General features: G+C 31.7%; 2 protein-coding genes and 1 non-coding gene across 3 annotated transcripts; 1 reads left to right on the top strand and 2 right to left on the bottom strand.

Annotated features, from left to right (window-relative positions):
• Positions 1-407: 407 nt before the first annotated feature.
• TRNAG-GCC (transfer RNA glycine (anticodon GCC)) lies at positions 408-478 on the bottom strand. The gene has a single exon. It is a non-coding gene; the product is annotated as a tRNA-Gly (tRNA).
• An 848-nt stretch (positions 479-1,326) lies between these two features.
• On the top strand, positions 1,327-2,688 carry LOC131646345 (uncharacterized). The gene is made up of 2 exons (XM_058916406.1): positions 1,327-2,218; positions 2,411-2,688. The coding sequence occupies exons 1-2, from the start codon at positions 1,387-1,389 to the stop codon at positions 2,464-2,466; spliced, it is 888 nt and encodes a 295-aa protein (XP_058772389.1). The 5' UTR covers positions 1,327-1,386; the 3' UTR covers positions 2,467-2,688.
• A 9,282-nt stretch (positions 2,689-11,970) lies between these two features.
• Positions 11,971-16,711, bottom strand: LOC131651578 (hydroxyproline O-galactosyltransferase GALT6-like). The gene is made up of 7 exons (XM_058921237.1): positions 15,755-16,711; positions 13,992-14,224; positions 13,575-13,865; positions 13,342-13,470; positions 13,070-13,243; positions 12,590-12,697; positions 11,971-12,510 (listed from the first exon to the last, which is right to left on the bottom strand). The coding sequence occupies exons 1-7, from the start codon at positions 16,533-16,535 to the stop codon at positions 12,301-12,303; spliced, it is 1,926 nt and encodes a 641-aa protein (XP_058777220.1). The 5' UTR covers positions 16,536-16,711; the 3' UTR covers positions 11,971-12,300.
• Positions 16,712-24,624: the final 7,913 nt, after the last annotated feature.

Raw genomic sequence — 24,624 nt, 5'->3', positions numbered from 1 at the left:
AATTAACATTTTCTTAAAATTAGTTTACCTAGGGAATTCTTTACAAATAATCATTATAATAATTAACTTATGAGTTAATTTAATATTCCATATTTATAAAATTATAGTGTTTTTTTTTTAATTATTTGCTGTTTAATAATACTTGTATTATATTTTTTTGAATCAGCATTTAAATATGAAATCCTGAATTCAAAATCAAATAACAAAGGAAAATATGACAATTCTAATCATTCTTATTTTAATTGGTACATAATGATACCATTTCAAACAAATAATATTTCTTTAAAACATAACTATAAGCATACTAGTTCTGACTTCTGAATTTGTCACATTAAAAACACTAAGTTTGCAAGCCAATATGAAATAACGAGTAGGAAAGTTGAAAATGGAGCAAAATATAAAACAAATGCACCAGCCGGGAATCGAACCCAGGTCTGTACCGTGGCAGGGTACTATTCTACCACTAGACCACTGGTGCTTGATGCTTAAGCCCAAAACAAATATGTATTTAACTGTTTTAAAATAATGGTGTACTACTAAAGAAACTACGCCATGACAGCAATTTCCAATTAATAAAACTGAATTTGGGTAGAATTGAAATGTATAACAATATTGTGTAGTAAATAAAGTGAAAAAGTTATAACTTTATAAAAATAGATATGAATATATTCTCTTTTCAAAGTTATGTGTTTTAAATATTCTTCCTTCCACCAACTTTAATCCAAAGAACTTAAGGCACAATGTATATTGAGTAGTGGATGATCATAAGATAATAATAACAAAAGAAAATCATAGGGATCAGAAAAAAAGTAGATGAAAAAAGGTATAAATGTTATCATTACAATATTATTCTACTCATTTATTTTACTAGTTTTATTCTCTTTTTCACTTATTATAAGCAGCAATTGTGCCTGCACTTAACATGAGCCCTTCATAAAGCACAAACAAATGGCAACCCTTGTTTTATGGACTCAAAAAGTAGGAATCTATTCTTCTCTTACTAAAACTTTCTTAAATTAGTTCAAAATAGAGTTCAGTAGATAATTTTACATGTACATTCAATAATAAAAATTTGAACTCGTGACATCTCATTTATTCAGTGAATTTTAACTGTGAAATTTTAATCATTAAATCATTTAACCAAAAAATTATAATAGAGATTAATAACTTATACACATAGTATAAAATAGTTTTATACATTCATCTAGTTATTATAGTGTCTATTTTCTCTTAATAATAAAAATAACAACAACTAAAAAAATGAAAGTTCCTTATTGCTTCCATGCATTTTATTTCAACAACTCAATATATATAGTATTAGTAACACTAGCACCAAAACTTGTTAGCTTCTCCATTTACAACACTTCTTATCATCTCTCTATCACAATGCACTCTACCTACTCTTCACTTCCTCTTCTCACCATTTTCCTTTTCCTACTTCCATCTCTAATCCAATCTCAAATGTGCCAAAGAAACTGCGGCAAACAACCACTCAAGTACCCTTTCGGCGGCGGCCCCGGCTGCGGCGACCCTCGCTTCCAACCACACATATCATGCAACCAACAAAAACTCACTTTCACTACACACACAGGCTCATACCCCATCACCTCAATCGACTACACAAACCAAATCGTCCACATTTCAGATCCCACCATGTCAACATGCTCTTGCACTCAACCTAGCAAAGGCTTCGGCTTAGATTGGAACGCGCCGTTTACCTTCGACGATAGCACCGTTTTCGCTCTAGTCGATTGCTCGATGAACTCATCATCCATATGCAAATCAAGAAGCTATGATGATGGAAGCAATGCCAAGCTTCAATGTGATCAAAACACACAAATTTGTGATGTTATGTATTCTTGTAGACCTATTAGTAGTGCTATTAATCTTCCAATTTCGACGTGTTGTGTTTATGCACCGGTTAACCTTGGTCCGTCTTTTGAAATGGATCTTGAGAAGCTTCAATGCAGTTCTTATACAGGTTTTTATAATTACAATGATCAACAAGTTGATCCGGAAAAGTGGAACTATGGAATTGCACTTAAGTATAAGTTTAGTGTGACAAATGATTATCCTAGCTCTTGTGAAGCTTGTGAAAGGAGTTATGGATTTTGTGGTTATAGTGAAGCTTATAATTCATTTTTATGCAACTGTCCTAATGGAATTAACACCACTTCAGATTGCTACTTCATATCTTATAATCACGGTTTTAGAAACGGTAAGCAAAATTATCGTTTCAGATAGAAGTAGGTCTAGTGTCTGACACATGTTAGTATCAGACATGTATAACGATACATGTGATTATATTTGATTTTAAATTATTTTGTAATGTATAGTTGTTAGTATCTTAATAATGCAATCTATTTTACTATTAATTTTTAATGATTTGTTTTGATATCTGATTTTTTAGGGTTTGCTTGGTGGATCTATGTTGTGGCATGGTCTTTGGTTGGGCTCATCTTGTAAGTTATGCATGGATGGTTACTTCAACAATGAAGTTCATGATCATTCAAGATTGTAAAGGGTTTCAAAGCTTTGAGTGCATGGAACTTTTATGGTTTGGAGTATGGAGAATTATGTATGATGACTTATTGGTTAAAAAACTTAGGCCATTCATTTCTTGTGTTCTATTGTGGCAAATGTGTGCACATGCAATTTGTATTTGATAAATTTGAATCTGTGTTTTTTATGTTATAAAGTTGGTTAATGTCCCAAAAACAAAACAAAAATATTTTAAAGATATTTAGTCCACAAGAGTAATTTGATTTAAAAAATTGAAAAACCAAAATTTGCTCTTAATTTATTTGAGATCATAATGAGTTTTAAATTTTTTCTTATTTTTTTGTCACACAGTCTTTTTTCATCTTTAAAATGCAATCCTTTAGAAGGCTAGAAGCATCATAGACCGAAGAGGGACATGGAATTAGGTTCCAAATCTTTTGGCTTTTAAGTCTATCCAGTAAAGAAGAATCTATACCTTTGTCAAGCATTTTTTTTCTTTCTACTTTATACCTAAGCCTACAAATTTATTCTCACAAAGTGCATTGTCATTTATTTCGGAAGTTTCATCTGGAAAGCACCATTTGTGCATCGGACGCTAGCAATTTTCTGTAATATATGGTATTTCCCTAAAAAAGGAAAACATTTTGGTATAATATGAGGGGAAATTTTCATTAATTGATAACTTCACTTTAATGCAACTTGCATTATGAATCGATCTTCTTGTTCTATGTCCTAGGTGTCTGGTTGAAGTCATAGAACGCTTCATGCAACTTATATACTTTTTTTGTTTTCTCCTAAATCACAAACTCAGAAGTAACTGTGACATACACCTCTTTATCTAAAGGTCCATTTAAAAATGCTTATTTCACATTTAAGTGAAATGTCGATCAGCCTTGCTTGCATGTCAAGGCTATCACTAGTCGAACAATCTCCAATCTTGCTACTGAAGCATATACTTCAGAGTAGTCGAGTCCTGCTCTCTGAAAAAAATCCCCGAGCTACCAATCTCGCCTTATATTTTGCTATCGACCCATCAGCATTGTGCTTCAACTTGAACACCCACTTCACTTCGATAGCTTTTGTGTGTGCTGGAAATTCGACTAACTCCAATGTGTTGTTTCTTTCGATTGTCTGTAACTCTTCGACCATAGTTGACTTCCACTGTTTATTCTTTAAAGCCTCGCTATAGTTGATTAGTTCAACACATGCAAGTAAAGCAAAATGAAATAATTCTCCATCTGGTGTTACTTCATCATCACCAGTCACTTCATAGTCTTGAAGTCTTATTGGACGAACTCTAGTTTTTTAGGTCTTTGGCTTGTACTAGCCACGTCCTCTTCGACTTCGACTTCGACTTCGATTGTGTCGGCAATGTCAGCAATTGTTTCGACTTCGACTGGAATATCGACAATTGCTTCATCTTCGACTTCATCAGTTTCTTCCTCAAAGCCATAACTCATCAATGGCTTGTTAACTGCATCACCAGAATTCCAATCAGAGGCAGAATTTTCATCAATCGCAATATCTCGACTCAGCTCGATCTTCTCATTAATTGGATGAACAACCTGTATGCTCCATTTTTGTGATATCCTACCAAAATCATAGGTTCACTCTTGTCATCAAACTTCCTTCTTCTTGCATCACGAACATGCTTGTAACAAATAGAGTCAAACACCTTCAGTTGACTCACTGATGGTCATTTGTCACTCCACACTTCTTCAGGAACCTTGTTCTTCAACTTCTTGGTAGGACACCTGTTGAAAATATAAACAGCATTGGTGACTGCTTCACCCCATAAGGATTTTGACAGATTCTTCTGCTCCAGCATGCATCTCGTCATATCCAATATGGTATTGTTTCTTCTTTCTGCTATTCCATTATGATGAGGCGTATAAGGAGCAGTTACCTCATGATCGACATCATGTCCTCCACAGAACTCCCCAAACATCTTGGATGTGTATTCGTCACCTCAATCTGTTCGCAAAACCTTGATCTTTTTCTCACTCTGATTTTCGACAAGTATCTTGAATAGTCTAGTTTTTCGCAAAACCTTATTATGACTTGTAGTCAATAGTCTAGTTTTTTTTGGTAGTTAAAGAGTAAATGGGCTAATTGCATGCACTTGACTAAGAACATGTTAAGAACATGTCTCTCATAGCTTCTCATTTATTCTGAGAAGGAAATCATTGAAAAAATAAGCTAGTTTCTTTATACTAACTACGCAATCCAATATTTAGTGGGATGTTTAACCTTTGTTGATTAAAGAATATTATATGTGTTATCAGGAGGAGCAGTTTGTTTTAACTTTTTTCCTAAAATTAATTCTTACAATTTTACATATTTGTTGTTGAATAAATTTGTAAAAATTAAAAATAAATAAAAACTTTAAATAAAAAATCAGTTTAAATATTTATTCTTAAAATGTTATTTTGAATATTTTACTATAACTTTTTATAATATCAAATAGATTTTTCAAAAAAATAGTTTTGAGATACATCTTTTTTTAAAAAAATCATAACTTTAATTATATTTTAATTTTTAATAATATATATTTATATTATACGATGTTAAAATTAGTTTTTTAATTTATAAAAAATAATTTATATTTTTTTAATATTTTAAAAAAATTATAAAATTATTTTTGAAAATATAAATAAAATTATTTTTTAAAACTGAAACAAACGTAGTATAAATCTTCTAAATTTTTATTTTCATTACGTTTTGAAAATCTCTGTTTCATGTTCTCCTTAATTTATACGGGTCCTTCTCTCCTTTTCTAATATGTATAAGTTTTTACTTAAAAAACCCATTTGTTGTTTTTGATAAAAAGAAATATAAATCATATAACATTAAAGGTACATCATACAAGGATACACATGCAAAACTTAAGTTTCAAATGATATTTTAAATTGATCTATCATGATTCACCTATTATTTTTTGATTATAGATTTTGAGGAGATTAAAAATGCTTTGGTAGAAAAACTAATCGTTATTTTGGACATGTTTTAAAGAGAGTGTGATCATAATCTCGTGGAATTGTTCTTGTGATTCTTCCAAATCATTGTTTTGTTAGAACAAAGTTTAGTTCTACATCTTTGAAATAGTTTTGATGTAACAAACACATAATTTTAATAAGAACATATATGCTTTCTAATCGTTTATTTATGTTATAGAAGTTCTGATGCTTACCCAGATCAAAGAATAAGAAACAAATCCTGAAAGAAGCACAAGAATAAGAAGTATTTGTCACTTGATCTCCGTTCAAAGAAGATCATGTTCTGAAAGTCACTACAACAAACTCTCCAAGATCAAAGTAGTGAGGTTGTCGATTGCGCTGGTTTTGACTGTGATTTCTCAGAAGCAAAAGTTCTGATCAAGCTCTGATAAGAAAAACGCTTCTTGCACCAAATGCTGACGTAATGCTCTGATACATAATATTCTGATAGTTAGTTCCGTTACAAGTCATTTAATTCAATATCTTCTAGTAACGGCTGAAACTTCAATTCTACGGACAGAATCCTTATTTTTGGAAAGAACTTAAAACGAAGTATATCAACCTTCCAAAAACGAAGAAATGTGTCTCTCAACGGATCCAAAGCTTCACTATATATTGAAGACACTACTGAAGTTTGAAACAAGAATTCTCACGCACAAACAATTACGAAGAGCTCTCAAATTACTATTCATTCTTTCTTTTATTTTGTGTGCATTGTTCTTAAACATTGTGTATACATCACAGTTGTGATATAGCTTTCTAGAAGAATTCTTAAACACTTTCTAGTTGTAAGTTTATGATCGTTGTTCCTTGAGAAACCGGGTTGTGGTTTATCTCAAGAAGACTTTGATGGTTGTCATTGTGAACATTGTTGTAATCAAGTTTGATTAGTGGATTAAGACCTCGTAAGAGAGAGGCGAAATCACCTTGATAGGGTGGACTGGAGTAGTTTGAGTTCAAACGAACCAGAATAACCAAACGTGTCATAAGTTTTTATTTTATCAAAAACCCAATCCAACCCCCCTTATTGTGTTTTTCAAACCTTCATGTTCATCATGGTGGTCGAACTACTATGGTCGATGTGTTTGTTCCTGTTGAAGCTTGTGAATGAATTCTTTTTTAACACCTAACATTTTCACAATGTAGCTTGTTTTGACTTTCCCTTAGCTGGAATTTCCAAGCTAACAATGACATTCTAATCTATTAGAATTTTGATCTAATCAATTAGATGGTTAAAATAACCCTTTGTAAGTTCTCAAAAAGGAAGGTTGAAATATCTAGTCGTTTCACATAATCAAGGGGCTTTCGAAATAGCTTGGGCCTTAAGTTTGCGGATTTATAATCGATTAGACAAATGTTCTAACCGATTAGAAAAGTCAAAAATTCGCCTATAGCTATTTGGACTGCTCCTAATTCATTTGATACAACTTCCTGATGTTTTTCAAAATAATTTATTTTGGTCAAGCAATTTTTTTTTGCTTTTTCGCACTCTAGTTCCTAGGGGAATGAGGCCCTAGTAATCCAGAGCTCGTGCCGAAAGGTCATGGCACTGGCCAATTATTGTTCCCACCAAGAATCAAAATCGGTATTCCTCGAACCTTCGTCCTTAGTTTTTTCTGTGTGCTTTAGCTTTGACTTTTATGAAAACACCCTTTTGTTTAACAATTGTTCACTCACTACTAAATTAGGAGTTTACCACTTTACTTCAAGACTTTGCCAGATACTTCTCTTTTTTGTTGACACGTGCTTGAGTAGCTTGAGATGAGACTAGTTACATTTCATTTTTTTCCATCATCTGATAGTCAAGTCCATCGAACCCTAATGATAAGGTTTGCATCGTTATCTGCTTAATCATTCATGCTTGACTTATCATCGTATACTAGTTATCATCATCAAAAGTAGATGTCCTTGTTAAAAGCATATCCCCTGCAAAACAATGTTCCACATGTTTCACTAGTTCACTGTTAAGATCTTGTACAAGAAAGAAAAAATTAGGCAAAGGACGGTGATCAAGATTTGTATTTAATGTGGTTGTTGTTGAATCAAAAAGAGGTTAATTGGGTTAAGTTTCTTATGGATCATATTTCCTTATGCAAGTCAAAGCTAAATCGTAAATTGTTCCATACATCATTTATTCAGTATATTCTTAAGAATGGTATCCGACCGGTTGAAGATGACCTTATGAAGGCATCGAAGATATTTGATGGCAATGTTGTCGATTTGATGAAGTATCCCCGAGATGAAAACAATGTTAACTATTACCCGGACGAATTTTGCATGATATACGAGGACAAGTTTTCCTTGTGATGAGGCTCCAAAGGGTTAAGTTCCTTGGAAGGTCACTCTCGCATCTGCGTTTGCTTCTACTCCTCTACCTAATAGCACTTCTTCAAAGGTTTTACCTCCAGCTGTAAAGGCACGTCTAGATGTCTATGTTGATGGGATTATAGTTACCTCTCAGGTGATAGAAGAGTGTTTGATGGATCATCTTAATGTTGATGTTGTTGAAGCTAAGGAAAGAGAGACTAGGCAAAAAGAGGTTGCAAAGGCAAAGGAAGACGAGTTGAGGTTCAATTAACTGCTAAGGAAGCTCTCTCCGTTCAGAAGGAATTGAGCTTTGAATTTAACTTTGGAGATTTCTCTGCCCCTCCTGATCCATATCCATAAAACCTACCTTAGTCTTACCATGATGACTTATTTTAATATTATTGTCGGATATTGGTGTTCCTGTTGTTTTCTGAATGTTTGGCTATTAGGTGTTTTGGTGGATTATTTTAGTATGACATGTCTTTGGTCAGTTTATCTTTATTTTGATTAATGTATTTAATTTGATAATTCTACTAGCCTACAATATCTTATTTTCTTGCGTATATTCAGAAATTGCATTGTATGTGTGTCCATGTTTGTATGCGATTTTCTTGTTTTAAGTACTTTGCTTATGTATGCATTTCAATTGCATTCACATGTTGAGGTGGTTTCACATGTGAATTATATTAGTTTTTGCTTTTCTCTTTTTGATATTTATCAAAGGGACAGAAATTAGTAAGATATTATCATTGTATTTACATGCATTGAGTGTTTAATGCATGGGGATTGATGGCTTGAGAGATGTGTTTTAAAGGTCTCAAAGAGTTTTGTATTGTTTAATCGTATGTTGGTCAGTAAATTTGGAATCAAATTGATCAATCAAATAATTTTCTAAAATCAAATCAATAATATCTTAAATTTTCCAAACATAAAAAAGAGGGAGGCTGAAATTGCAGTCAGTGTCATCTTTATTTTGATATTCTGCTAAATTTGAGTAATGTATAATTTGATTTATCGTTATTTGTAATATGTGTGTAATTTGATTATTTGATTAGAGTAGTACCTTTGAGCTACCCTTACATTCATGAAATTAGTTTTAGACTCATATCAATGTGCTTTTTAGCTAGAACATGTTGACCAAGACAATGGGTTGAATGCATCTTGAATTACAAGTTAGAAAACTTAAAACAATATTTTTCGGAAGCTTGATTCGAATCAGACATTATGTTATCGCGAAACAAACATCAACATGAAATCAGGTTTTTGCTACTGACTATCTAATTCAAATAAGAGATGTCTGTGATTTGAATCACAACACACTTTGACCTGAATCACGGTCAATTTTGACTCGAATCATGAAACTTAAATCAATCATGATTCAAATCATGATTTTTCTAGACTTGACTCATGAATACAATCATGCTTCAAATCAAAATAGCAACTTCCTCATTTTACTACCTTGATTTAAGTGATTCTTTTGTTTTATTCAAATCATATTCTCATAATTTGGTTAAATCATTTTGTTCTTTTTTTTTTTTACCATTTTGTGTCTATCCTCTAGAACCTATATAAATCCTTTTAGTGTCATTTCCAAAAGATGAAGGATGATGTTTTATTTTTCTAGATTGAGATCTAGTGAGATCCAAACCCTTATTTTTAATAAGCTTGAGGAAAACTAATGAGAGTTTCTCCATTAACCAACATTTTTCCTCCTTAATTTAACCTTGTAAAAAAACTTCCTACAATATTGATATTGCAATATCTAAGTTGTATTGTGTAAGATTATTTAGATACTCTTCATCATCTTCAACTCTGTACCAAGAACTCATTGTTGTGGTGCTCAACTCTAAAGATTGAGTGTGGGTGGTAGATCCAAGATACTTAGGGAAGCTATTTTTTGTGAAGTTTAGCTTGGTGTATTAGGAAAAATAATCACTGTTGACTATGGTATTTGGTTGTGATCATGCAACAAGAGAAGAGTTTCCCTATACTCCATGAAAGACTTCAGTGAAACTAAGTAAAGGTTGATGCAGACCAAAATTTGGAGTTGTCCAATCTTTCTTGGGTAGAACAATCGCTCAGACAAGAAACTGGTAAAGTCGAGTAAAGGTTTCTCCAAAAATAGAAGCTTGGAGCAAAATTATCATGTCTAGCAAGATCGTTGGATCAAGATCATTGAAGGCTTTAATGATAGCAATTTGAATAATCTGCTTCAACAGAAGGGAAGATCAATTTAGATATATGCTGGCTAAAGCAGATAACTTGTAATGTTGTTGATTATTCGTTGTACCAATATGCCAGTATTGTAGATTGGACTAAGCGCTAGTAAGGACGAATAGATGAACCACTATAAATGTTGAGTACATTTCTCATCTCCATACCTCTTTTTACTTTTCTGCATTATATCGCATGTTGTGAATTCATTTATCTTTAGAATATCATATCATCTAGATTTTGATCTGTTTTATTTTTATTTTTTTTGGAAATCTTGGTATCCGGCCTTGCGACCGACTAATCTAAGAGGGACCAATCCCACCGTCCACTAGCGGGGGCCCCGTTTAAAGCCAGAACAAAGTTCTGTATGGACTGGCCCACACAAGAATTGATAGCACCTGGCAGGATTCGAACTCAGGACCTTGAGAGGAGCACACTCTCAAGACCCAAGCCTCCACCATTAGGCCAACCCTTGGGGGTTTGCTTATAGTGTTTTATATTTTTAAGTTTATGTTTGTGATGTATCTAGTGCGCTAATTATTTCATCCTTGATTATAATTGTAAGGACTTTGATTTTGGATTAATCAATTATTGATATAGATCAATTTTGAGTTATGTCCAAAATTGAGTTGTGATTATTGTTGAATTGTTTGTTAAAGCAACTTCATGTATTTCGATTATGTTGAATTTTGATTGAATCATATATCTTAGATAGACATTGAAACATATAATCCTTCAAATCATTCGTTATATTGTGCTTCCGCATAACATATATGTTTTCGCTTATTGAATTCTAAGGCTATATTTGAATTGATGGAACATAACAGAACAGAGCAGAATAGAACCTAACGGAATGGAATGGAGCGGAGCAGAATGGAACATATATCCTACTATATTGTTTGGTTATTTTAATAAAAATGGCTCATTCCATCACATACACCCCAAATTGGATGGAACAAAAAATGGAAGAATTGGATGGAATATGAAATATATTTCATCATGTTCAATTCCATTCCATTCATTATTTGCTAATCCAAACAATGGAATCTCATTAGTTATCACTCCATTCCATTTCATTTCATCTCATACCACCAATTCAAACATACTCTAATGTTATATATGAAAAGTTTTTAAAAATGGTTTTAAGAGAAATGGTATATTCAACCCCTTTTTAGACCATTTAATCTACATATTCTCACCCAACATATTCCAAATTTTAAAATTTGGAAGAAAAAAAAAAAAGCTCCTGAACAATGTTCCATATTGCATTCAAGATGTGTTTGTGGTTAAGTAGTAATCATGAACATCCTTTTCCATATTGCATTCAAGATGAATTTGTGGTTAAGTAGTAATATCAGAGAAAGAATTGGCATGTTTCGGAATATGTTGTATAATTCAGACCAATCCAAATTTTAAAATCTAGATTCTAAAAGGTATTTTTAAAATTCATGTTGGGTGTATCCCAACAAAAAAAACTCAACCAATGCCACTAGAGTCACTATTTAAAACATGGAGCATAAAATCCAAACACTCTAAATATTTCAGATGCTTGTCGATAAGACTTCAAACTGTGTTTAGCCAATGCATCTGCACACATGTTGACTTTCCTATGAATTTTCGCAAATCTAACCCCAAGAATGCAGCCATGACGGTCTATGATCAACATCATCTTTTGGAATCAAAAGAATGGTATAGAAATTCATGTTGGGAAGAATTTATCCTTTGAAAAGGAATTCCCAAACTGCCTTATGCACATTAACTTAACACTTGTTCTTTTTTTTTAATATCTAAAATGCTAAAATACAAGGAGTAATTACTCCTCAAAAAGACTCAACCGATCAGTTAACGCAAGATACATTTTGTAACTTCAGTTTATCTTGTAGCAGTATATCAAAACATTCTAGACTCAAAATTTAGTATAACAAGCAACTTAAAATATATGAAAATGAAGTGAAAGAAGAAAACAAATTTTATTCCGCTTCTTCTAAAGTCTACACTACAAATACAAACCATTGGTTTGTTCCTTCATCAGTCGCTGTAGTACCCAACTTTCACTCTCTCCCTCTCACTCTCTCTCCCTCTCTTTCCCTCTTACTATTTATATGTAACATGCCTAGACTATCTAATCTATTCTTTAAGGTGAGAGAATGGTTCAAATAAAAGGCGGAAAACAACGAACTGATAGGTTGAGCAAAACCGCCTCAGAAGAAGGCTAATTTACATAAATAAACACTATCATGAAAACTGTGCAACTTTCCTAGATGTGGTGGTTCTGTCTTTGTCATCTCATGTTGCAGCAAAGTGGTTTACCTTGATGTTGCAATTTATTCCACATGCACGTCATTTGTCTCGGTGATTGGTAATGCGCGGTGTAGTAATCTTCAATGCAACCGAATTGGCAGAACTTGAAACTGTGCACATACTCTACTTCTTTTGTGCTGTTGAATTTCTCTACCCACATTCCCATGCTCACATCTTCCATTTTGAATAACTGCGTCGAGTCAGTTAAATTAGTTAACGGTCAAGAGATTTTTGCAGCGTGTATCAAAAGAATCAAAACGCGTACTTACTTTTAATCTTTGCTGTTCAAATTCGGATACAATGAACTGAGCAATGTCAGAGGAGATGATGTATCCCGGACCGTTAGCATAGGGAGGATATTCTTCCTCCATCCATTCCTAAAAATTATTCAAAAAAATGAAGGCTTTTTAAAAACTCAATTTTAGTTTTTGAAAATTTAAAAACTAAAAACTTGTTTGAATATAATATTTTACAAATGTGTTTTTAAAAACTCTTCACAATTTTTCAGTTTTTAAAAGCAAAAAACTGAAATGGCTAAATTGTGTTTTGATTTTTACTTTTCAGTTTTTAAAAACTAAAAACAAAAACTATTTCAAACAGACCCTAAACATGTCATATGCTCTTTCCAAACATCTCACAGGTGTTTTTTCCGGTAGATAAGTTCAAATAAATCAATTCAATCAGAACTAAAAATTAAAGCAAACAATCACGGCAGAAAGCATGCAGAGAAACCAAAAGAGAAGTTATACCTCGTAAGTTACGGCCCATTTCCCATCGCGAAGAGGCCTGTGGTGGTAATTCATATTTCCCATATAAAAGCTTTCATCACTTTCAAATTCTCTTGCCTCGCTTACGATAGAATCCACTCTAACAAATGTGTCATCATCACACTTCATGATATACTTGGCAGCCACGGTGCGAATCTGCAACGAACCGTGTTCATCAACAACCAATAATATAGCAACTTAACAATGTATACAAATATGAATAAGCAGCATTTTTTTATTCTCCGATCACTTACCCCGTATTCACATATAGCTATGGTCTTCAAAACAACAAGGTCATAATGATCCATGTATGGGACTATAATAATATCGCCGAAATACTCGGCTTCTTTCTTTATTTCCACGTTTATATCTTTCCTTGCATGCTATCATATGCAAAATAGAAAAACAGTAAGATCAAAGCATTGTGTAAACTCTCTTCGGATTTTTTAATCATTATTTGTGGAGGATATGATGCAGCCACTCTTACCAAGGCTACGAAAAACCGAGCCACAATATGTGAGGATTTGATTAGCTTATGTTGCATCCATGACTTCCTCACTGCCATACGTTCTGCAAAATGGTTTCCAGCAGAAAGGATACCAATGAAAAGCTCGACATTCACGCCAAGAATAGGTGGAGCCTTCCACTGAGGAAGCAATTCTAGATGCATCTGCGGAGCAAAGCTAGGATGCGATGTAGGTAAGGAAGCAGCATATATAGAGTGCACATCGACGTCCCCGTTTATTGATAGTCCGGTAGCATCCTCAAGAGCAAAGCCCTGTAAAATGTGAATATGACATAAATACTTGAAGACATTCATGCATTCATACAGCAAGAGATATCAAATACACATATTTCAAAAACACGCACAAAAACCATATCTGACATTAAAATTTGTACTCACAGTGCGATACGGAAAGGACGTCACATGCCTCCCATCCACAGTAATATGGTAACCTTCCAAGCCAGCACTTATGGTGAGAACAAATAACTTCCCTTCAGCAAAAGGATATGGCCAATCCACATGCACGTCTTTTTTCCGACCCATTAGTCTGTTCAACCACCATGTCGCCTTCCACTCTTCCGATCGGTTCTCATCATCGTGAATCCATTTTTCACATTTCACCTGTCCATCAACTTCATAACATGAAAAAAATCAGCAGAGAAATTAAAACCCCTTGTAACAAGACATACAATAGCAACAACAACAACAATAACCAAGCTTTATCCCACAAAATGGAGTCAACTACATGGATCAAAATTCGTCATAATGTTCTATCATAGACCATGTTTCTATCCAATTCATTAATCTCGATATCTTTTTTAATAGTTTATCTTATAATTTTTCTAGGTCTTCCTCTACCTCTAATTGTTTGACTCATCTCCATTTGACATACTCTCTTTACAATAAAATCTACCGGTCTTAAACCACTTAAGCCTATTTTATACCATCTTTTCTACGTTAGGTGCTACCCCAACACAATCTAATATTGTCATTAGAATCTTATCACTTCTAGTCTTACCACACACTCAACACAACATCCTCATCTCTGCTACACTTTATTCTCGTGTTGATTTTTACCCATCCAACATTTTGTCTCGTACAACATCTCAGATCTTACCGCTGTGTGATAAAAACTCTCCTTCAACTTTAGCGGTATTTTTGTGCCACATAAAACCCCTAGAGCCCTCCTCCATTTCAGGCACCCAGCTTGAATTCGATGGTTTACATCCTATTCTATTTCTCCATCATTTTATATTACAGACATAGAAGGAGAAAAATATGAAACAAACACTCAAAGTGTAATCATTCAAATAAGAGAATGAACAAATAGTATCAATGAAACTTGATTCCCAGTCAGCAAAAACTATAGTATTACATTATAACTCAATGACCTGCGTCTTTCGAAAAGTTGGACTTTTGAGATAGAATTTTTTATAGTCAAGTCAACAATAATAACCACCCTAAAATTTTTTCATTAAATGGAGTCGGTTACATGTATTAATCGGTGCCATAAGTTCCTATCAGAGTCAACTACATGCATCAGTCAATGTCACAAATTCCTATCATTTCTCAAGTCCAAACATAAACCATTCACCTCTAGATGCACCTTAATTGTTTGACATGCAATTTTCTTTAGTCTATATCTATCTCTAGAGATTGGACTATTCTTCATTTGACCAGCAGCTCTCTATGGCGGCTAAGAGTTTTCCACACATCCCCAAACCGCCTAAGACAACCATCCCATCTTTTTTACAATTGAGGGCCACACCAATTGTATCACAATTGATTCTATTTGTAAAATTGTAAGACTATACTGTCTTCATAGAAACACATGATACTGAATCTCCTTTCTTATGAAAAACCTCTTATCCTAAATTCAATTGAAAAACATAAAACATGGAATTGTAAGAGTTGATAACATGACTCTCCCTAGAAAAAACAAGCCTAAGTTCGGTTCCTGTCATCGCCCATTTGGGCAGCCTAAACCCATGTAAGAAAATATATATATGTCCTCGCGCCAACTCAAGGATCAGACTTATCGCGGCCTTATAGGTCTAATCTGCGGGTACAACGGCACTAGTTGGTGTTGCAAGACCCTAATTCGAATATAAAACACAAACACAAACACATGCATGGATATAAAAAGGACTTATAAACTTTACCAGTTTCCTCATCTGCGCGAGACTTCCATCCCTCACACCTAAGAGCAGTACCCCATTGCATCCTATAACAAGTATTCTGCTCAATCACAGGCTTCCCACTCCAATCCCCTTTAAGCCTAGGATTAAAATGCAATATCTTCGGTGGCTCTTCATTCTCAACAGCTTTCAAACCCTGCAACTCCATCATAAACTGCGAAACCATCACAGGCTCATCACCATCCTTCACAACCCCAATCTTCGAATCAATCTCCCCATGAGCCCAACGTGGTGTCCCCACAACAGTCACATGCGACCAAAGTGTCAACCCACAAGGCAAAACCATAACCCCTTTCAGCTTCTCCCTAAACTCAAACCCAGAAATTGAAACCGAATTCAAACAAGTATCCGAACTGTTTTCAATTTTAAAACCCGAAAAGCTCTTAACTTTACCACTCTCAACTTCCTCCCATAACTTCTTCCCCGAAATGTAAGCCTGTTTTGCCACCTTGTGAAGCTCTGATGCACCATCAAAGCTCTTGTTGAAGCTCAAAGTTGAAACTTTCTGTGATTGAAATTGAAACCCAAAGGGTCGAATTTCCTGGTGGTTTTGTTCTGCCAAAAGCGGCATTGAGTCGGTGAGAAACCCAATAGCAACTTTTTCTGAACCAACCCCTGCTTTGAATGCTAAGGGAATTTCAAAGCTCATGAAGAGCATGTAGAAAAGCATCAACAACATGAAAATTTGAATCAGTGTGAGTCTATTGGGGAGTGTGAACAATTCAACCTTCACTAACTTCTTCATCTTTAACTACAAAAATGGAAGAAAAAGTTTGAATTTTTGAAAAATGGAATCAAAAGGGTTGTTGAAGGATTTCGAAAATTGGAATTTGGGGAAGGTTGAAAAATGCTTTCTTGTTGCAGTGACATGAATAAATATAAATGCAGAGAGAAGAGAACAGAGAAAGAGAATGAAAGTGAAAGCTTGTAACTTGGAAAAGTAGTTATTTTAAGGAAAGTAACAATAAATATATAATTTAAAAATATAAATATTAATTTAGTCGAAAAAATATAAATATAAATTATATAGTTTGACTTAATAAAAAATAATGCATTCAACTTTTCTACAATTTAAAATTTTATTGGAAAATTTTAATAAATAGCATTCATTTTCCTTTTTACTATTTTTATTTTAGGTTTTCTTCTTTTTAATATTTTTTAATGTATTTTCAATTGTAAAAAGACTATTGTTTTTTAAATACTTATAAATTTTATATTGAAAAATAATTTATTTTCAACTTTTCTATAATTTTAATAAGAGAAAAGGGATGATGCACTGACAGTGTAAAATATTTTTACACTGTCAACCAATCACCACTCATGTATCTAATTAAACCATTTTTTTATTTAAAAAAAATTTAATGACATAGCACATTTATGATTTTCTATTGGATGACAGTGTAAAATTATTTTACACTGTCAGTGCACTACCTTTTAACTCTTTTAATAAATAGCATTCATTTTCTTTTTATTACTTTTATATTTAGCTTTCTTCTTTTTAATGTATTTTTAGTTGTAAAAAAACTAGTGTTTTCAAATACATATAAATTTTATATTAAAAAAATGTATTCAACTTTTATAAATTTTAAAGTTATATTGAATTTTTTATAAAATTTTAATTTATAACATTTGTTCTTTTTTATTTTTTTATTTTCAGCTTTCCTCTTTTTAATATATTTTTAATTGTAAAAAGATTAGCGTTTTTTTATACGTATAAATTTTATATATTCAACTTCTCTACAATTTTAAAATTTTGTCGATTTTATTGTAAAATGTTAATTTTTAACATTCATATTTTTTTTTATTTTTTTTAGCTTTCTCCTTTTAATACTTTTTTAATGTATTTTTAGCTGTAAAATGACTCGTGTTTTTTAAATACTTATAATGTTATTGAACACTTGTTAGCTAAAACTTCCTTTTCTCAAAACAATACGTGAATCAGAATTTTGATTATAAAAAAAAAAATATTTCATATATATTATAGTAAAGAAAGAGTTTTGATGATATCATAGGTCTGTTTGTTTAATTTTTTTAAAACGATTTTTATATTATTATTATTATATATTTTAATTTAAATAAAATTTTTAAATAACTTTTAAATAAAAAATTTGTTTAAATAAATTTTTAAAATTTTATTTTAAGTATTCTAATATTTTATTATAATTTTTTACTATTAAAATTTTAAAAAATCACTTAATTAATTTTGAAGTTATTTTAAATAATTTTTAAAATATAACTTTTTTAAAAATTGTGATTTTAACTCTGTTTTTATCAATAATGTATGTTTGTGTTATAGAATATCAAATTAGTTTTTCAATTTATACAAAAAAAAAATTAAAAACTTTTAATATTTTATAAAATGTTTTTCTAAAAATTATTGTTGAAATAGAAAAAAAAAATCTATCTTTCAAAGATAAAACAAACAAGCTATGTATCTGGTCTTTATTATAAGAAAAAAAATTCGCATACATTTGTTAATCACAATATATTGACTATAAATAAACCAAATATATTGATTATTTTATGTATTTAAAAAATGAATTTTTCATATAATAAAGATCAAAGAGAGTAATATGTTATTCCAGCTCAATTGATAGTGATACAGAGATATCAAATTGTGAAATATAGATTCAAACTCGCGACATCTCACTTATTCATTTTTAAAATTGTGAAATTTTAAACACTAGATAACTTTAAAAAAAAAAATATGTAGGAGGTATTAACGATATTCTTTCATCTAGGTAGAAAGGGAGAAAACTTGAAGGACTCAATTGGTTAATTAATAGTTTTGGACATGCATTATTGAATGGAGGTTTGTTGAATGGAGGTTTGTTGGATATCCCTATATAGGAGTATTCTTTAACATGGTTTAAGAGTGTGGGTTCATATAGGATAGTTGCAAAATAAATTGGGACGCAAATCCATAAACAAATTTTAAATCTATAGGACTGGTCTATTTAGTAAAAGAAATTTAGACCACAAGCTATAAACAAATTTTAAATCTGTCAGACCAGTTTATTTAAATAAATATGAATAAAATTTTTATTATTGCACTATTTTATATTTTGAATTAAAATTAAAAAAATATATATGTTTAGGTATTTTGAAGAACATATGAAAATAAGCATAAAAAATCTTATGAACAACATTATAGGTTATATTTATAAGTTCTCTCAAACAAATTAGTTTCACAAAATTTATGTTGCTAAGTAAGATCGAATAAGACATTACAAACAAATATTTAATCTTATTAGTCTTTTAATTTTTTAGTCTATTTAAATATTAGTTGAATTACTTATTTACATATGATCAGATATAATAGGATTTTAAGTAGGTTATTGAGCCAACCAGATCATCGAAAATGATAGACCCAAGCCTAAAAATAAGCTTATAAGAGGCTATAAGTAAAACTTCTTTGAATTTTTTAGTATGGAAGACTTATGTTTGGCAAAGCCGAGTTCTTCACAACTTATTTCTACCCTTAGGCACTGGCTAACGGTGATTGGTGTCTTCTTTTTCTTGAAGTGAAGGTGCAATTCTTAACAACCATTTCATCAGATCATTATCTCATTCTACTTAGTTGTGAAGCGGGTTTGACAAATACTAGACCCCGCAATAATTTCAATTTTGAAAATGTGTGATCAACTGAACCAGGATTTAATTATTTTGAAAGTGAACAATAGCACAAGTATTTGGACAACAATACTTTAGGAAAACTTAAAACTCGTTGAGAATATATGACTAAGTAAAATAAAGACTAGTGTCGCAAATTAATAAGAGAAATCGATAAACTTATAAGGAAGATTAAAAAGGTTTGTTACCATGATGATGTAAAAAATATAAATTATTTTATAGCTCTTCGAAGAGACGTCTCACATTTTGTTAATGGTGATCTATTTTAGAAACAACGAGTCAAGGCGCACTTATACAAAAATGATAATCTTTATACGATCGATTCTACCATGTTGCAACAACCTACAAAAGGAAAGTTAACATTATAACAAGATTGACATATACTAATGGAGAAATGTGTACATTGACAACTAATATGTGTATGATAGCTCGAAAGTATTTTACGGAATTATTTTAGAAGAATCCTAGCTAGCAGAAGCGGGTTCTCCATTATTTAGAGCCCATCATCTCTGTAGCGGATGATTAGTTATTGAACACATTGTTTCTTATTGAAGAATTTAAGGATGACACTTTTCTATGAAAACAAACATCTATGAAAGGTGAAGAATAAATGTTTATTAAAGAATGGAGATTAATTTCCCTCTACATTGTTTTGTATAAAGTGATAGTGAAAGTTATTCCAAAGTCGTCTAAAAAAATTCTCGATAAGTGCATGATAATCAGTTAACCTTTGCTCATGGGAGATCTATTATTGATAATTATATGGATCTATATAGTGTGTGTGCATAATATGAAGTCCACAACTAGAGGCAAGATTGGTCATGTGACTCTTAAACTTGACATCTGTAGATCATACAATAGACTTAACTGAAATCAGCTTAAGGATGTTCTCAAAATTATGGATTCAATTAGAAGTGGATATGATGGATTATGCTTTGTGTGGAAATTGTTGATTACTCTATTATTGTTAATGGCAACAAGGCGGGATCTAGTGTTCTGGTATATGGTTTGAGACAAGGAGACCATATGTCTATGTACTTATTTATTTTTTATTCTAAATGACTCTCACCACTAGTTAAACAAGCAGGAGCTAAAGGAGATTTACGACATCAACATTTGTAAGGATGTTATGATCATTTCCCATCTCATTTTTGTTGACAGATTGCTTATTGTTCTTTAGAGATGGTGACAATAAAGCCAATATGTTGAAAAAAAACATTCTTTCAACTTATGAAGAAGTTTCTGGATAGGCCATTGTCCTGTGAACTCTTGTTATGTGCAAATATACATAGTTAAATAGTAGTAATTGATGTAAAAGTAAGAGTATCGATCCCACGATGATTGTGATAACTTAAATTGATTCTTTCTTCAAAAAATTGTGAAATGTCATGAGCAAGATGGTAACAATAATAATGATCAATCTAATGAAGTTCATATTTTATGTGTGTCTAATGAGATATGTTGTGACAGAACGGGCAGAAAGTGATCTAGTGGTGAATGTCTACAATATCAAGGCATATGCAGTAAGTCAAGGGAACAACTCGAGAGCTCTCATAATAACAATAAAGCATGTCTTTTTGCATCTTTTGATTTCTCATAATCTACTGAATATGTATATCCTACTATTTTCAATCATATTTACCTATGAAGTTTGTTAGTTAATGAATCTCTCAACCCTTAACCAATTTTTACTTATTTCTAAGGTGATCAATTAAAGAAACAGATGTGTAGCAATATATCGTGTTATATTGATTTTACTGTAAAATTTTAATTTTTAACATTCATTTTCTTTTTTATTTTTTATTTTTTAGATTTCTTCTTTTAAATATTTTTTAATGTATTTTTAGCTGTGAAAAGACTAGTGTTTTTTTAATACTTATAAAATTTATATTAAAAAATTATGTATTTTTAAATTTTCTATAATTTTAAAATTATATTGATTTTATTTTAAAATTTTAATTTTTAATATTCATTTCTTTTTTATTATTTTTATTTTTAGCTTTTTTTAAATACCTTTTTAATGTATTTTGAGTTGTAAAAGGACTAGTGTTTTTTAAATACTTATAATATTCTTAAACATTTGTTAGGTAAGAATTTTCAATAGTCAAAACAAAACATGAATCAGAATTTGAATTATAAAAAATATTCCATGTATATTATAGTAAAAAAAAGTTTTGGTGATACTATTGGTCGTTTGTTTTATCTTCTTTTTTTCAAAATGGTTTTTAATATTATATATTTTTATTTTAAAAAGAATTATGAATAAATTTTAAATAAAAACTTTAAATAACTAAGTAAAGTAAAGACTAGTGTCGCAAAGTGATAAGAGAAATTGATCGATTTAATGAAGTTCATATTTTATGTGTGTCTAATGAGACATGTCGTGACAGGTGTGGCAGAAAGTGATCTAGTGGTATATGTCTACAATATCAAGGCATATGCAATAAGTCAAGGGAATAATTTTCGAGCTATCATAATAACATTAAAGCGTGTCTTTTTGCACCTTCAGATTTCCCATATGATTGCAGTCTTTTATCTCTGGAGTGACTAATATAATATGTCTATCCTACTATTTTCAACCATATTTACCCATGAAGTCCGTTAGTTAATGAATCTTTCAACCCCTAACCAACTTTTACCTAATTCTAAGGTGATACATTAAAGAAATAGGTGTGTAATAATATATCACATAGCAAAATACATCACTTAAAATCACACCATATTAACACAAAATACTAGTTTTCATTAAACTTCACATTTCTCAACATAAAAACTTTAGCTTATAATGAGCAGAAAAATTACAACAACGCCAATTCTTACATTCAACATTTCTAAACACAAACGAAAATCAAATGTAAACCTATGTTATGACACACTATTCCTTGCAATCTTTCATTCAACAAGAGTCGAGTTTTGTCATGTCAGGAAGCTTAGCACTTCTTCAATTGAGATGAAAGGAAAGAAGGAACTCTTCACTATGGTTCATTCTTCTTATTTTTCTTTAGTAAGATAATTATTCAGTGTGTTTCTCAAGCGTTTCAATTTCTGAACTCTATTTATTTTGTCCAAGAAGTTCCTTTTATACCCTTTATCTTTTAAGGTTATGTCTTGCCATTAGATCATACACTACTACAAATAATATATTTCATGAAAAAGCTTTCACCTCGATAAACCAATAACCGAAGTATATGTCCTGGAAGCGCCATGCTAATTTTTATTTATATATATATATACACACACAACATATTCTCTCAGTTATTTCCAAAATCGAGAGAATAAATCTACCAAGGATCTCACTTCGAATCCAAGATCCTAAATTTTTTTTTCAATTGATTTAGGGACCAAGTGTTACTATTTCTCAGTTGGTGCATTTTATTAGAACATAGTTTGGTTCTAATCATATTTTTAGTGTTTTGATGATAACAAGCAAATAAATTTTGTATAAGCAAATGTGGTACTCTAACTATATGTTTATGAGTTCAGAAGATGTTTCAATACAAGTACCATCATAACTTGATGCGCAAAGATGAACAAATACAAAGAAACTCAAGTCTTAAGGCAACTTCTGATAAAGCACCAAAACCGCTGCAAACGTACTGATACAAAAGATGTATTCAAAGCTGAACAAAATTTCATGAAGTCTGATTCAAAAAGAAAGATACCATTAAAAACATAATCATTAGCAAGGCGGCTGCAACACTCAAAAATGCAACTCCCAAGGTTGATTGAAGAAGATATCCACATGCAGCTCATTGGAGAAAACAAAATGAAAATCAACACGCAAGCATTCAATGCTCTCTAATAACCAAGATTAAACGGGCAAAAGTCTAAAGATATATATACACACAAAATCACTCCTTAAAAGTGTGTGTGGTGTAGGCATCAAACTAAGAATTGATACATAAAAAATGAACATCAACACATCACGATGAACTCATGCACTGAAGAATAACAAAATCTCTGAGTTCAAATATTTTGTGCTAAATATTAGTGAAATATCACAGTTGTGATTAATGCTTTATAGAAGCAATCTTAAACACTATCATTTGAAGTTACACTGTAACAGTTTCTTGAGATACCAATTGGGTCAGATTTCTCAAGAGGTCTAGGACTAGTTTAGTCTTATAGGTTTCAGAATTAATAAACGTTATATCTCGTAGAGATCCCTGAATGTTTTATTATTCAAGGTGTTAGTCACAAGCAGTTGGCTTGTGCAGGGTTAGTCACAAGAAGTTGATTTGTGCAGGGTTTAGTCACGAGCAATTGGCTTGTGCAGGAGTTACTAGGTTGATGAATGTTATATCTTATTGAGATCACTGAATGTTCATCATCTAGGGTTAGTCACTCGCAGGTAGCTTGTGCATTGTATTGTGAGTCACGACAGTTGATCGTGCAAATGTAGTCATTTTGGTTATAGTGGATTAAGTCCTAGATTGAGAGAGGCAAAATCACCCGAGGAGGGTGGATTAAAGGTAGCCTTGTTGAGAAGGTGAACCACGATAAAAATGAATGTGTCTTTTACCTTTTGTATCTTTCATTTAACTCAGAACATTCATGCTAATTATCTTCAGAACTGTACTTGACTAAGTCAGAAGTTCTGAAGGAGTTAAAAAGTTAAATTGAATGTATATCTCATTGGTTATGACAAACATGCTTCCGCAACAATGATCTAAGCATATCCAGAAAATGAGATACTAGAAGAAAGTAAAGATTAATAGAAAGGGAAATAAAATTTGAAAGAACACAATTCAACCCCCCCCCCCCTTTCTTGTGTTTTTCTCCACCTTCAATTGGTATCAGAGCATGGCTCTGTTATTGATATCAGAACCAAACACTTAACCGTGTAGAGAGATCTAGAAGGAGAAAAACCACACTAAGTAGAAAACAAAGTCGTGTTACTACACTCAGTACAATCAGAGGCTGTCAGAACAAAGATGCTCAAAACTCTGAGGAAATTATCTACATATGAAAAGGAGTTTGCAGATCAATATGAAATATTAAAGAAGATCAAGACATCAAAAAGAGCGTATACCTAATGAAACACTTAAAACCAAGTGCATCTAACGCAAGCCAGATAGTCAAATTCAACTCATCTGGTCAAATAAAAAAGAACAGACAAAAGACTACATTAAAAGATGTTCCTTATCAAAAGAAGACTTGAAGAAAGGTGTATCTTCAAGAAAAACTGCAAAAGAAAGATA

This window comes from Vicia villosa, linkage group LG2 (genome assembly GCF_029867415.1).
Source record: "Vicia villosa cultivar HV-30 ecotype Madison, WI linkage group LG2, Vvil1.0, whole genome shotgun sequence".
Taxonomy (NCBI): Eukaryota; Viridiplantae; Streptophyta; class Magnoliopsida; order Fabales; family Fabaceae; genus Vicia; species Vicia villosa.
This window is presented reverse-complemented; position numbering and strand designations above follow the sequence as displayed.